The sequence below is a fragment of the Monopterus albus genome, unplaced genomic scaffold (assembly GCF_001952655.1).
Source record: "Monopterus albus unplaced genomic scaffold, M_albus_1.0 scaffold106.1, whole genome shotgun sequence".
Taxonomy (NCBI): Eukaryota; Metazoa; Chordata; class Actinopteri; order Synbranchiformes; family Synbranchidae; genus Monopterus; species Monopterus albus.
In genome coordinates, this window is record NW_018127986.1 from 115,244 (window position 1) to 129,849 (window position 14,606).

Here is a 14,606-nt window from a genome sequence, read left to right on the forward strand (position 1 = left end):
CACAAAATGTATGTGCCTAAACGTGGCCTAAACGTTTCATTTAACAGAAAAATGAAAAGAAATTAATCAGTTGAGATGGTTCAACTTGATTGGCTCTTTATAAAGGCTACTGGATCTTGCTGGGGCAGAATAACTCTCCCATCAAGCCAGGGAGCAACAGACACATAACCTCACCAACAGATTTTCTATTTTATTGAAAACAAGGAAATGATTTTTTATTTTGTTGTTTCATTTCTGCTTTGATTTTCATCTATGCATTGTTTTATAAACATTATTGGATTCATCACAAGAGAGTTTGTTTATTTGGTGCCTTTCTTAATTCACTCCATCACTGCAAATCTGAGTCAAAACTCTTTGTATTGTTAAACATACATGGCAAATAAACCTGTTTCTGTGCCTACTGTATGACACCTTTTGTCCCTGTGAAATTAAAACACATCACTGCTGCTACTGACTGCTGTATCTCTCTGATAGCTGCCATATATGCTTACAAGCAGTTATCCTCTTTGACCCTGAGGCTCATGACTTGGAGGGAGGATCTCCCATGTCATGAGCAGAGGTCATGATAGCTGGAAAGCTGCTCCAGAATTTCACTAGGGGTTATGGGAAGGGTGAGACTCCTCTCACATCGAGCAGCTTCCACAGTCTTATCAAAAATGGACAAAGAATGGGGGTCAATAGTGTGCTGTGTTTGTCACTTCACTTCAGGCATCTTTTGTTATTCTGTCCGTGCTGCTAACTATAACTCGACCACAAAATTAGCACAGTGTTAGTGAATAAATAGTCGCTTTGACACAGACACTTGGTCAGATGTTATCATGTGTTTTTTAACTCCAGTGCCTGCATTCCAGTCCTTAAGGAAACTTTAGCATTGTGTGCCATATTTGCCCCCTCCCTGTGTTTTCCCTCCTTATGCCTGATAATAAAGGCAGAGACTTTGCACAGTTTCACAGGAATGCAGTGAAATTCCAGTTTTTCACTGTGGTGATTTTGGCTGACAGAGCTGGTTCAAAGAAGGCCGTTCTTCAGCCACCGTGCTGCCAGGTCAGAAAGTTGTCCTCCTCGCTGGCACTGTCTTGTGGGCTGTGGTCAGGGCCACTCCTGTGATTATTTTTTTGAATACTATCTCCATTGGCCCTCAGGTCTTCCTGAAATAGACAAGGGCTCACTTCAGAATAATTTCAAGTTGATTTTTTTCTTTTTGTTGTAATGCAGCCTACGTACCCCTCACAGAATAAAGTTAGATGTTGTTTAGCTTGGCATTTACTGTATGTTGCCATGGCTGTTGAAGTGTGATCTTTTTTGTTAGTCGGCAGTCTGAAGGCCAGTGCTGAGGGAAACATAGACACAATTTATGATAAGAGACAAGGCCGTGAGTACAAGGGCTCGTGGGAAATGACTCTACAAATACCCACTGTGCTTAATTCTTTTTTTTTTCTTTGCCTGTGCATGCTCTAAAATATTCAGAGAATTCCCAGTAGATCCTGATGCTCATCCAAGTGTGACACTAATGTTTTATCATTGCCTGCTGAGGATTTGACAAAAGCAAAATCTTATGAGACCCTTGTAAGCCCTTTATCAAGTATTCACTGAGATGTCTCAAAGTGATTTAGAAGAAAGGGCAGCACCATTGTGGTAGCTACTATCAGCTCTTATTGTCCACTTCACTTTCATCACACATCTTTCTTTATGTGCTCTGTTCTTTCCTCTTTTCTGCACCCTTCCATATGAAAGCTGATGAGAATTAATCTCCCTCTCGTTTCTTCTGTGTTATAGTTGCAACCCGAGCAGCTGGAGTGCGGTGCGGCCCACCTGCAACACCCTCTGGCCCTACGGAGGCCCCTGAGGGCTATTCCGGTGTTTGAATACCCAGGCCTTAGTGCAGTTTCTGTGGACAATGTACACAACCACACTGTGGTTTTTCTGGGAAGCAATAATGGACGACTTCGCAAGGTAGGAGACAAAACAATAAATACATACAGCACACACATACTAACAGTGCACGACTGAGCAAAGAATGAAACCTTTCTAAAACGATAATAATGCAGTTGAACATAATGGTCACAGCTGAATGGAGTTAATATTTTAATGTGATTGAGCCCTCAAGCTTGGAAAACCTTTAACAGTAACATTTACGTAGTGCTGCTCAGATGTGGCTGCACCTTTCAGTAAACCAGACATAGGTGCGCAATGAAACGCTCAGTGCCATAGGCGAACAAATATGCCTGCTTTCATCTCATACTTTCTCAGCAATGCCACCACCCAACCCCCTCGCTCTGTGGGCCATTTAATAGTCCTAATCTCTCATCTCTAATGTACCTTAGATCTGGTTATTATCTGAGGGATCATCAGAAAGTTGTTTAACAAGATCTGTTGATGACATACAGTATGAGTCAGTCCTTCGACTTCGGCTTTCAAACATCTGCACTAGGTCCAGCTTGTGAAAACTTTTCCCATCCAGTTAACAGCATTCCTTAATTCTGTCTCAGCCACATTCCTAGTCACCCCTGACTGGGCTTGCTGAGCAGCAGCTTGTCTGCAAATGCAACAAGCTTCTTCTACAGCAACAACATAAACTGACTCTGAAAACTTTCTGACCCAGTTGTTTTGCATTAGTCTGGTACCTGGTCCCTTTTACAACATGAAAAATATGTTGCTGTGGGGCGTTTCATTTTGGACCTGCCAAGAAGGCTCCTTGTTTTCCTCCCCAGATGAAGGCACTGCTTGAGTCTCAGCTGAGCACGCAGTAATTGGTTTTTGGATAGATTGTTTCGGATGCATAACACTGGTTGGAGTGGTGTATGTGACCATGTGTATGACTGTGTTTGTGTATGTCTGTTTGCTTGATTGCAGGTTTGACTGTGATTTTAGGTGTTTGATTCATCTGTAGGCCAGTGCAAGCGGTTTAGTGATTTCATGTGTTTACTTAGATGAATGCATACCCTGTGATTATGTGCTATATGTGTGTTCTCACAGCATGTGTGTCAACCTTTTTACATACTGTAGGCAGCATAGTGTTTTTGTGACCTTGGGCAACAGCGTGCTCTGTGCTTTTAAGCTTTGTGTCTTTCGTTGTCTGTATATGTATCTGTGTGTGGCAGTGTCCGTGTGTGTGTGCCCTAAGGATAGAGTTGTTAGAGGTTAATGGTGCTGTTAGTGTGTGTAATGTGATTCTGACTCTGAGTTTGGCTCAGACTAAACACAGGGGAACAGTGGTTGAGATTAAGTTAAACCTCTTTTACTGTCTTTGAGAGAGAGACCTCAGTGAAGTATTTTGTAATTACATGCATTTTTTAATGAAGTCTCTGCCTCCCCATTACAGCTGACTTCCATTTTCCGCCTCTTGCAGTGTCAGCCTTTATCTCACTCACTCTTGTCCAATTTTACTCCCTCAGTCAGTCCGCCCCTTCACTTCTTAGTTCATCACCTCATTGTCCCCCCTTTTATTCCCACTCAGATATAAAAGGCCCTTTGATTCATTTTGCAAACAAACAGACTTGATCTCCTTCTCTCTCCTGTTCCCTCTCTCCTGTCCAACCTTCATGTGTCTTTATTCTCTCTCCTTTACACCCAGGTACATATCCACACACACACACACACACACACAGAATTGTCACACAGCAGCTGAACAATCCTTGGTTGAATGGGGTCTTTCATCTGCAGACAGATAGTTAGAGCAACCTGCCAGTATGGCAGGTGTTTTGTTGGTTGACCTGTAGGCGTGCTGTGACACTGCTCCTATTCTGCTCCCTGTCCAGGTGTGTGGGCTGCTGTTTACTTGCCCCTTGCTGTGTCACTCCACACATGCATTTGTAGTCACTCTGGTGAGGACCTAGCACAGCTGTTTACTACCTCCAAGGCAGACAAGTGTGTGTGTGTGTGTGTGTGTGTGTGTGTGTGCGTGTGTGTGTGTGGTTGGGTGGATGGTGCTACAAAAACGACAGTGATATTTGGAGGCTGAGATAATGCCTCTAATCACAAGCCAATGATTTACTAAGCTTCTGTCTGCTCTGGTTTAACGTTAACCAGCATGTCTCAGTGGGTGGTGATGGTTTTGTCTTGTGTGTGTGTCTGTGTCAGTGTGTTTGTTTGCCCAGAGGATTGAGAAGACAGACAGCTCGTGCTTGTCACCAGATGCTGGTCAGTTTGCCAGTTCCTCAGGATGTCTCCATTGAAGGGAGACCTGACAAATCACAGAAATAAGAGCTTTCACTGTCTGCCTGAGACAGGAAGTCTCCCTTTGTAAAGTTTGTTTTTCTGCATAGCTGTGTGTGTGTCTGTCTGTGTGCATGTATGTTTGTGCATATGTGACAACATGTCAGTCTTCTTACTATCTCGAGCTGTAGGAAGGTTAGTGTGTAGATAAATCACTGCTCAGTAGAGCAAGATTAATTGATGAACAAAGGAGCTCCTAAAATATATTTGAGGTTGATCATGTAAAGTATATTTTGAAATATAAGAGAGACATTTGTGACTTCAAAAATGTTGTACTTACAGTAAACTGTCAGGTATTTTTATACATACATTTCATAAACAATGAAAATCTGTGGTGCTGTCTTGTACAATATACTGTATGTCAATCAGGAACTAAAACTTCCATATAAAATTATACATTTTTTCATGCAAAATCGCATCAGTGCTTACTGTAAGCAGAACTTGCTTTTAACTTAGAAAAATTATTATGATATGAAAGTTGCTGGCATGAACCTTCTGTCAAATACAGACAGGAAATTAAAAAAAAGCTGCTTCTTCTCAGGTGCTGCTGAACAAAGCACATGGCTCTGAATGTGCTCACACTGATCTGCTTGATCAACAAAAACAGCTGTGGTTATATTGAGCCCAGTCTCAGTATTTAAGAAATTCCTCTGCATTGATGTGAAGCAAAGAGTTTCTCACTTGACTTTTCCTTCTTGAATAAATTTAAAATATTTATTGCACTATTCTGCTTCTGTTCCAATGCTGCAAACTAACTTGCGTCCTCTGCTCTGTGTCCTTCTCTCAGCTGACCCTCCTGGCAAACATGACCTTGGCCAATCAGTGGAAACTGAAGCTGCCAGGCAGCGAAACAGTCCATCACATCATGACCTTTGACCCCAATGACAGAAACTTCCTTTATCTCATGACCTCTCACCATGTAAGTATGTGGCTGAAGGAGAGGTTCCAATTTCAAGCTGCTTGTTTATTCTTGCCTCCTCTGGCACTGACTTACTGTATTTATGTCAGCATGAAGACGGATCATAATAGTCACAATCAGACTTCATTTCACTTCCAGTGAATCCTCCTCACCTCAATTTAGCTGAACATTCACACATTTGTGACGAAGATAGGCCTTCAATAGGTTTCAATTTTCAAACCAGGGAGATTCATAACAGTGTTTATGCCAGGATGTGTGTACACCTCCAGCAGTTCTGTTGCACGGTGCAAATGCACCTGATTGTTAGTCGACTGCAGTGACATTAAATCACGGTGCTTCCTACCTCTGAAACCAAGACCTGCTTTGATATGCACTGATCAGATAAACCTGTTTTTGACATGACAAACATGATGATCCATAGCATCTTGAAATGCAACACTTTAGACTGAAAACAGATTTTGATGCCATTCATGGTTGGTATTATATACATTTCAATGCGTTTACATTGTGCAATACCTTTCTATAAAGAGACAGAGAGTTTGTCAGTTCAAACTATCTATCTACATTTACCTACAACATGAGTGTGTCTGGCAGAACTGTAAACAGACACACAGATTATTCTTCTGGTGTATTTCTGACAAATTGTCTGCTGGAAAAAAGTGTGTGCTGCCTCCAGAATTGTGGGATATGTAGTAATAAATATAATTGGCAGTTACCTCCAGTAACCAAAGGTATCACCAAGTCATACAGAACAGAATTTTTCTCTCTATACATGCTCCCCGCTTTTTATTATTTATTCTTATTTATACACAGATATAAATATTAGATAAATGATTTATAACACAATATAATGTAGGTCAAAGCCTTGAAGTATTAAATGATTATAAAAATTGTTGACCAATTTTTTTCAGTGCTAGTTCGGTCTATGATGATCCTGGAAAAGCTGTTGGTGTTATACCTTAATATAATTTTGTGTATGTTTGCATTTTATTTGTGCAGATGCTGAGGGTAAAAGTTGCAGACTGTGACCAGCGGAAGAGCTGCAATGACTGTTTGGGTGCGGGTGATCCCCACTGTGGTTGGTGTACTCTGGAGAACAGGTAGGAAACACACACACCCACACACACAGTTTCCGCTTCTCTGTCTCTCTTCCTTTATGCAGTTAAGCGTCTCTTCTGCTGCAAGAAAAACACACAATTTGTTCAAAATATCACGCGCCTTGGTGTCATGCACATGCCACATGGTTTTGATGTAATCTAATGAGAAAATGTGGAAATGTGTGCTGTCTCTGCTGCCTGTATTTATGCGGTACAAGCTGGAGCTGTTTATATGACTTAAGTTAAAGCTGATTTTGAAGCAATAAAAGATCAGATTGATGTTTTAATAATAAAATGATTTAAGTGCATTGCTTTGATATTTTCAGCATTTGAATCAATGAAATCACAGAGGCTCATTTGCTCGTTCTCTTCATCCTCATTCTCAGTTTCAAAATGTCGCCTGGCTGAGTGAGTCTTGGCAGTGACAGAGTGTGTTTTTGGGCTGGAAGGCTGTTGTTGGATTGAGTAGAATCGATTTGCTTTTCATTAGGCTTCATACTAGGGAGCAACATCATTGTCTGGAGCGGTCCCTTGGTTCTTTGGTAGTCCAAGGACGGCGTGACATGCTGGGAGCGCCCAACGAGGAGCGACTTGGCTGAAGTGTTACTGTGAGCGAGCAAGAGTACACTGGGATTAATGTGGCTCTGTCAGGACTGGATCTCTGGCTCTGTTTTCACTGGCTTTCAGGGAGAATATGTGTTGTGTTGAGCTGTGATTGTGTGTGTGTGTGAGAGTTGTTTGGTTGCTTGGTGATTAAAGCAGATCAGACGAGATAGGGAATTTTGTGATGAGTTGTGCTGTGGCTCTGGAGGCTCTGGCATTGCCAGGGGCCATTCAGAGCTGGAAGAGTGGAACTGATGAGAGCTGTCTGTGTGTGTATGTATGGTCAGACTGTCTTGCTGTCATCTCCCTGTCTCATTTCTTTATTTATCTGTGTGTTGTCTCTTTATCCCAGTTCCCTTCTTGCTTCACTGCATTTTTTTACCCACGTGATTCTCTCTGTCTTCGACTTCCCTGTTTATCCCTTTCATGCCCTTGTATTTTTCACTAGCTTTGTGAGTGTAGTTATCCCTCTCCCGACCTCCCTCTCTCTCTCCCTAGTCCTCATCTCCTCCTCCCCCAGTGCCCTTGTCCTCCTCTCTATCCCTCTACAAAAAAGTACTGATTGTGATGATGATGGTGGGAGGGGAGAGTGCACACTGGCTCTTTTGACAAGGAAATGTCAAAGTGTATAAGCCTGTGTGTCAGCATGACTGTGTATCGCTGTCTGTCTCTCAGAGGCCAAGGAGCTGATGTCATTAGTGTGTATTTGTGTGCTTGATGCACTGTTTGGTCAGTCATGTCGTCCGAGGGTCTGGCACTGTGGCCTTGGAGCCTGGGGGATCAGGGGTTTGATGTGTGGGAGTGGATGGTCTCCTCCGTCACATCTCTGACACAGCTACAGACAAAAGAACCACTAGAGAGCTATCTACAATCTGTGAAGTCACCACTGTATCTTTGGGTGTCTGTTTGATTTTATGCACAGCTCTGACGCCTTTCAACATGTCTGCATGCAGAGGGAGCAGGAAAACATGTCTGTTTGCTTGTTGGACTTTGCATTGTTGTCTGAAACTGAGAGAGAGAGTTTCTCCACCAGAGAAAATCTTAGCTCTTCATCTTGCTTTTTGTGCTGGAGCTGCATGTCACAAGAACACACTTGAATATATTTCTTTGAATCAAATTATGTGTCATGTGCAGTCTTTGCTATTCACAAATTATCACGCTTATCTGCATGTGCTTGTCTCACACAGACTTTGTGTGTCCGTGTGTGGCTTGAAGCTCATATGTTCTGCTGTTTAACAGTCTCACTAGCTTCCCACCTTATCTGGTGTACAGACACTTAGGAGGTGATGAGTTTTCTCAGGTCATATTTTAGCTGCATATGTTGACGCTGTTTATTTTAAAGAGCTGCTTAAAAAGCTTTTAAAGTCAGCATGCTGCTGTGAGGCAGGTGAGGAGTATAATTGTGTGTGTACTGTATGTGCGTGTCTGCTGTATGCTTATTAGCGCTTTCCAGACTTTTAGAGAAGAGAGAAATGCTTAGAATTTATTTTTCCTCTCTGCTGCACTTGATTAAATTGTTGCTTGAGTTAGCAGGCAAGTCATGAACGCAGTTTAACAATGAATGTGGAAAACAGAGGAAATAAGAAATATCATGATGTTAGTGGCTTTTGTGCATTTTCTGTCCAGTAGAACTCACTTGATGTTTGCTGATGTTCGCTTGAGACTGCTTTTTTTTTTTTGAGATAGCCTACAGTAGGACAAGGTTTTTTGGATGCCTGCTTCAGTGATGTCTAAGAGGTATCCATTACTTAAAAATTAAATCTGGAGTTTATCTGTTGTTTTACATGTAAAACAGGCACGTCCACCCCATTGTAAACCAACGATTTCAAAATGAAATACAAAATATTCTCAAAACATATGCACAAATCCCAAAATGACATTACCTATCACACTTTCCCTTTGAATTAAATGGGAAGGTGTGTCCATACTTTGACTGGTATTGTTGGTCTGGTGTATTGTGCTTCGGTATTTTTGAAGTTCTAAACAAAATGTGTAGCATTGAGTGCTGAGAATAATCAAACTGTGAAAGTTAGCATAAAGTGCATCATCAGCTTCACAAAATTTACACTGTTATGTTAGGTTTGCTTGAGAAGCTTGACCTGTTTTAAATCTTCCTAACTGGAAGATTAGGGGTTCAATTCCAGGCATGTCCATTCCACATGTCGTCCTTGAGCAAGACACTGAACCCCCAGTGGCTCCCAGTGATGACACCAGTGTATGAATGTGAGAGTGCGAATGGGTGAATGGCCAAATAATGTGTGAAGGCACTTTGAGCGTGCTGCAATGCATAGAAAAGCGTTATACAAGTATAAGGCCATTTATCATTTACTCTGGCACAGCTAAATGCTAATGTCAGCATGCTAACATTCTCAGTGACAGTGCTTACATGTTGATATAAGTAGGTAACTAATGTTTCCCTTGTTAACCAGCTGAGGCTGATAGGAAATTCATTAGTTTTGTAGGTATTTGATCATAAATCAAATTTGGACAAACTTAAATTTGAACTGACAAAAGTATCTGTCTGCAAGACAGCGGTAATGCGTCCAGTTACACCCCTAAACCCTCCCTCTACTATAAGTCACACCTACCAGATGCACCCCTTACTACAAATTACACTTATCTGTGGCTGGTTGTAGTCAGTGGCAGGGTTAACTGGACACATCACATTACACCCCTACACGCTCCGTCCATGTCTTGCAGTGTGCAGATACAGTAGATCCTTCTCAATAATTGAGATATTTCACTCTAGACCAAAGTGGTGAACCAACAACTGACGAGAGTTTATATTCCGCAAAGTATGGTTTCAAAAAGGATCATTCTGTAAGTATGAAACTGAAGTATCATACTTACAGCAGCATCAGAAACTTTCAGGCAATACCCAGCTACACTCAGAGAACAACTTTCAAAATGGAAATTAAATCCATAGCTAAGCCAGCAGTACATTTTCAGTGCTGGACCATTTATCCATAAATCCATTCTATTTGGACTGTTGAGTTTGTTGAGAGTGTGTTCAGAGTTTATGATTGTTGGTGTCGAGGGGATTTTCATGTGGCTTGTAGAGCCACTTAGTTCTATTCTTAGTCAGGCACACAGACTGTATATATGGCTCAGCTGCTGACCTCGTTGCCCCTCTCAGTCTCTCAGTGCCAATAGCACTGAGAAGCTGGACATTCACAGTCCTCTAACACAAATGCTCACACTTATGGACATGCAGGCACACAGATACGCACTTTATTTTGAAACAACTGTGACAGTGTGAGAGGGAAGTGGGATGTGCCAAACTCATTATGTGGCATGTTCAGATGTTGCTAAATGGAGCCTCTCTGGCTCTCACTTCCTCTGGGGTCACTTTGTCCTTCCAGTGCAGATGAGCTCTGAGCCAGTGGCCGGTGGAGTTCATTAGTGAAGCAGAAGTCAGAGTAGGTGGCCACCTTGCTTGTTGGATGCCCTTTTACAATTCTTCTGTCCTACACATTTATAATACTCACAGAGAAGCGCACACATGCTGTTGGTGTGTCCGCACCAATATGCATATTCACGGTGGCACAGACTACTGTTTCACACAGATTAAGAATCTCTTGTATTTTTATTCAACCGGACCCTGATCTTAGTGCCTGCGGGATGAGTTGCCATAGCAATGCATGTGACCTCGAGTCAAGTAGTCTCTTGTGTTGAGCCAGACAAACTGACAGCCAAGGTCTGAATTTGACATTAGGAGACCGGAGCACCTCATAAATTTGTGGCAAGCAGAGCATAAAACCCAGCAGTGAGAATTTGTCAAGTCCTGGAATAAAATGAAAACACATCAGATTGTGGTCTCCTGAAAATATGGCAACAAAAGTTCTGCATTTGCACATCAGTGTGGTTAGACCAGTGGCTTAGTAGATCCTGATTACCGGCTGTATCATTGACAAGCAATTGCTGTATATGAGATGGTCATGTTCTGATGTGGGACATGCTGATGGAAAATCTAACCCCAAAATGTTACACCAGAACCTTTCAGCTGTAGAAAGATTTTTTGTGCTGGTTAACAAGGAAACATACACATGGTCATTAACTTCCAAATGTGAGTCTCATTGTGCTGTAATCTACTCTTACCCTAAATAAAAGTTATCCAGTAAGCACAGTATGATATGCCCAGATATGACTCGTAAACTTTAACTCTGTTGCGTTCTGTCCAGATGTTCCATCCAGAAGGAATGTGCTCAGGGTCTGTTGGCACGCTCTTGGATCAGCATAGGGGAAGGTGCCCAACAGTGTCCGTCCATGACCCTGACACCACCAGAGATCAGCATCTCTGCAGACATCAAGGTATCATTATCTCCCTCCATACTACTGTTGCCCATCACACCCCTTTCATAAGTCAAATAGATATCATTGTTGTTACTCATGAGGCTATGATTGTAATGGGGGCAGTGTATTTAAAGCTGATGAAAGATGATCACCTTTATAACCTGACACCTCTCACTATTATTGTATATAATTTTATTGTTACCCTGCTGATAAAGTCATACCAACACTGTTGGCTGTTGTAGCTGCTCTGATGTCGAAGCTGCTATAATTGATTTTTTTTTTTAATAATAAAGCATCATATCAAAACGGGGATCAAATGGCAAAATGGGAACAATATAGCAATCATGTTTACTGGTTCACTCTCATAGCATTGCTCTCAGCTGCAGCAGGCAGCTGCTGGCGTGAGGGAGCTCTAAAATCCCACTGTACACTACTATACCTGCTCAAAACCAAATACTATAACTAACAAATCTGGCTAATATTTTATAGCCTTGTAAAAGGAGTGTATGCATATTACTTGAATTGTAAGCTGTTATTTTCAGTTATTTCCTACAGTCAATATATTATGTAAAATAGCATAATAACAAGGTGATAATTAGCTCACTGAATTTTGACACTTGGAATATATTTGACCTTTAATTACAGCTCATAATTAGATGAGGCTGAGGGATGACAGTTCATTAATTGGTTCATTAATTGCTTGTTTTGTAGCTCAGCCAGTCTGGGTTATAATAGATTGAGCAGCTGCATTGTCTACAGTCATCCTTCAGAGTCACAGGAAGCTCAGCTGAAGGTTGTCTCCCCAAACAGGAAGCAGCTGGCAGGAAGTCAGGGCCTTAGTCAGGAAATGAGCAATTCCACTGAACAATGGAGCAGATTTTTAAGACATGTTGGGACCATTGACTGTATAAAGATTGTTAGCACGTTACTGACCACTTACACACTTTTTGTGTACATAAGCCCCCCCACCACCACTACCACCGACCCACTCACACACACAACCATTTTTCTCATTTTTCTCACATTGAAATAATTTAGTTGAAACTCAGTTATGTCAGTGAGGTGTTATGTTTCTCATTATACATCTGTCATACTTCATCACATAGCCAGATTTAGATGTGAATGTAGCACTATGCCATCTGTTTCTTCATTGCACATTACTTTTTCTGTTTCTTTGCCTGAACTCCTGAACAAACTTGAGGCAGTGCCAGTGCTGTTTATCCTGTACAAAAGACTAACCGTACACTGGACTTGAATACATGTGTGGGCATGTTCATTTAAATTTGTAATTGCTTAAATTTCTAATCTATTCCTATTGTAGGATGTAGGCATCCTGATAAATGGCAGTGTTCCTGATCTGGTCGGCTCCCGAGTGGAGTGTGAATATGGGCCTGGTGTTTCTACAGCTGCCACAGTACACCTGGACTATGGTCCAGCTCAGATCCAGACCTGTCCCCTGCTTCCTCTAGAAAAATACCAAGCAATCCCCCCTGGCACAGGTGAGGCCGCAAACAGGCTGCATACCAATGTTACCAGCCACATTTTTCCCACGAGTGCAATTACCATATGTGATTATTTTTTGTTTACAAGATGTTGAGCTGTATTAGAACAGATGTAATCTCACCTTTTTCATCTTTCAAAATGCAACAAAGTCAGTCCAGCTTGAGGATGTCTCACTGTCTAGTTTGTGTTAACACCCATGGCATCTCAAGTGCTTGACATGTGCACCATTGTTTACATGCCTTTGTTTCTCCAGATCATCTGACTGTTTCTGTGGCAATAAAGGTGAATGGGACATCTGTGGTATCTGGAAGCTTCATCATCTATGACTGCGAGAGGATTGGAGCAATACACCCCAAGACATCGTGAGTCACACACCCGCTGTTACAATTGCTTATCTCAAATTCTTGATTTATTCAGTGTTGGTGATCCCTTGTATCCAGTTTTACTTTGTGGATGAAAGTGCAATTAAACAGAGGGCTACGCTGAATGCTAGCATCACTCAAGTATTAGCCAAATGTTAGCTGAGTGTAGATATAGCTGGAGGATGACAGAGTTGCAGAGCTACCCTCTTAGCCTCAGAGGCCTTGTTCCTGATGTCTTCTGCTCATGTTTTTTTTTCAGCTTTCTATTTAGGCCTTGGTGGGTAAATATTGCCAACACATACTCTCGGAGGGCTTATTGTGCATTTGGCTTGCTCAGGGTTTCTCAGTGTAGGGTCAAATGTAGGATTAATATGCTGCAAACATTAAGCCAAAGGAAATTGGATGTGTGTGTCTGGCTGTGTCATGTTGAGGTTTGCTTTTGTGGAGGATTGTGACTTGTATGGCCAAGTCACTAAGAAGGTCTTTTTATATCTGGAGGCAATACAGCTAGCTTCCTCCTGCATGTTGGGCCATGTCAGAGGATCAGCTTTAGGCTTAGAGGGAATTTCGTGAATATGTGTGCAGTCAGATTTGCTGACATCAAATCTGTTTGGGTGTACCCCTTTTGTTCCATTTCTGAAAGTGGTCTGGAGGTGTGAAAACAGCAGTTGCAGGTACATGTGTGCAAGACTGCATCCAATATGTGCACGTGACCTCAGTGCTCAGCGAGGTCCAGAAGTGTGAAATTAGATGATGCATTGTTGAAGGTGATAATGAGCCAAGTGCCATTCTCACAGGAAAAGCACAGTGCTGCAAACTGCAGAGCTTCTATACTCTTACGTGATCTTAATCACTTCAAGCTGCTTTTTAAAAAATAATCCCTAAAGAGGGTCTCCTCAGTGACACTAGATCGTAGAGTCTTCGTTTTGTGATTTATGAAAACGGCCATCACTTGGATTTTTCTCATATGTTAAAGATGAGTTCTGTTCATTTTTTTTCCTTGCTAAAATGTTTGTCATCAGCATGGGCGGGTGTTATTAAACATCAATGCCAATAATCTGTCATCTCATGTTACTTTAGGATAGGAGATTTTTCTAAAGATGTCAGTGGACCTTTTTACTCAGCTACGTAGCTGATTGCAATACACACAACAAGGTCTGAATCATCTGCCAAAAAGCTTGACAAGCAACACAATTTTAGGGCTACATCTATGTTCATTATTGATAAATCTGCTAAGTGTTTTCTCTAAAATGTCAGAATGGTGACCATTTCATTCACAAAGCCCAAGGTTACATCTTCTCATTACTTTTTCTCATTGCTACACTTATCATTATCAAGGCAAATGTGGCAAAATATATCTCAGCAACACAGAGGAAAGGTTTAGCATTAAGAGGCTTTTATTCAGGATACAGCATACATGTGCTAACTCATTGTGTGTGACTGTGTTGGTGTATATGTGTGTGTGTTTAGGTCGTTTTCCCATGACCCATTCAAAGTGGTCACTCGGCAAAGTATTGACAACCAGACGATCACATTCCAGCCTCACCAAACAGCCCAATAGGACTAAAAGCCAAACTGCCATCTTTCTGTTTCCCTCACTATCTTTATGTCTCT

At 41.7% G+C, this 14,606-nt stretch overlaps 1 protein-coding gene across 1 annotated transcript in view; it reads left to right on the plus strand.

Moving 5' to 3' along the window:
• The window catches only part of plxnd1 (plexin D1), a 60,444-nt gene that overhangs the window by 2,912 nt on the left and 42,926 nt on the right, over positions 1-14,606 (plus strand). The window contains exons 2-7 of the mRNA XM_020610660.1: positions 1,777-1,953; positions 5,003-5,134; positions 6,134-6,234; positions 11,016-11,145; positions 12,449-12,626; positions 12,884-12,992. Of these exons, the coding sequence (XP_020466316.1) occupies positions 1,777-1,953; positions 5,003-5,134; positions 6,134-6,234; positions 11,016-11,145; positions 12,449-12,626; positions 12,884-12,992 (827 nt within the window). The remainder of the gene's footprint in view (positions 1-1,776; positions 1,954-5,002; positions 5,135-6,133; positions 6,235-11,015; positions 11,146-12,448; positions 12,627-12,883; positions 12,993-14,606) is intronic.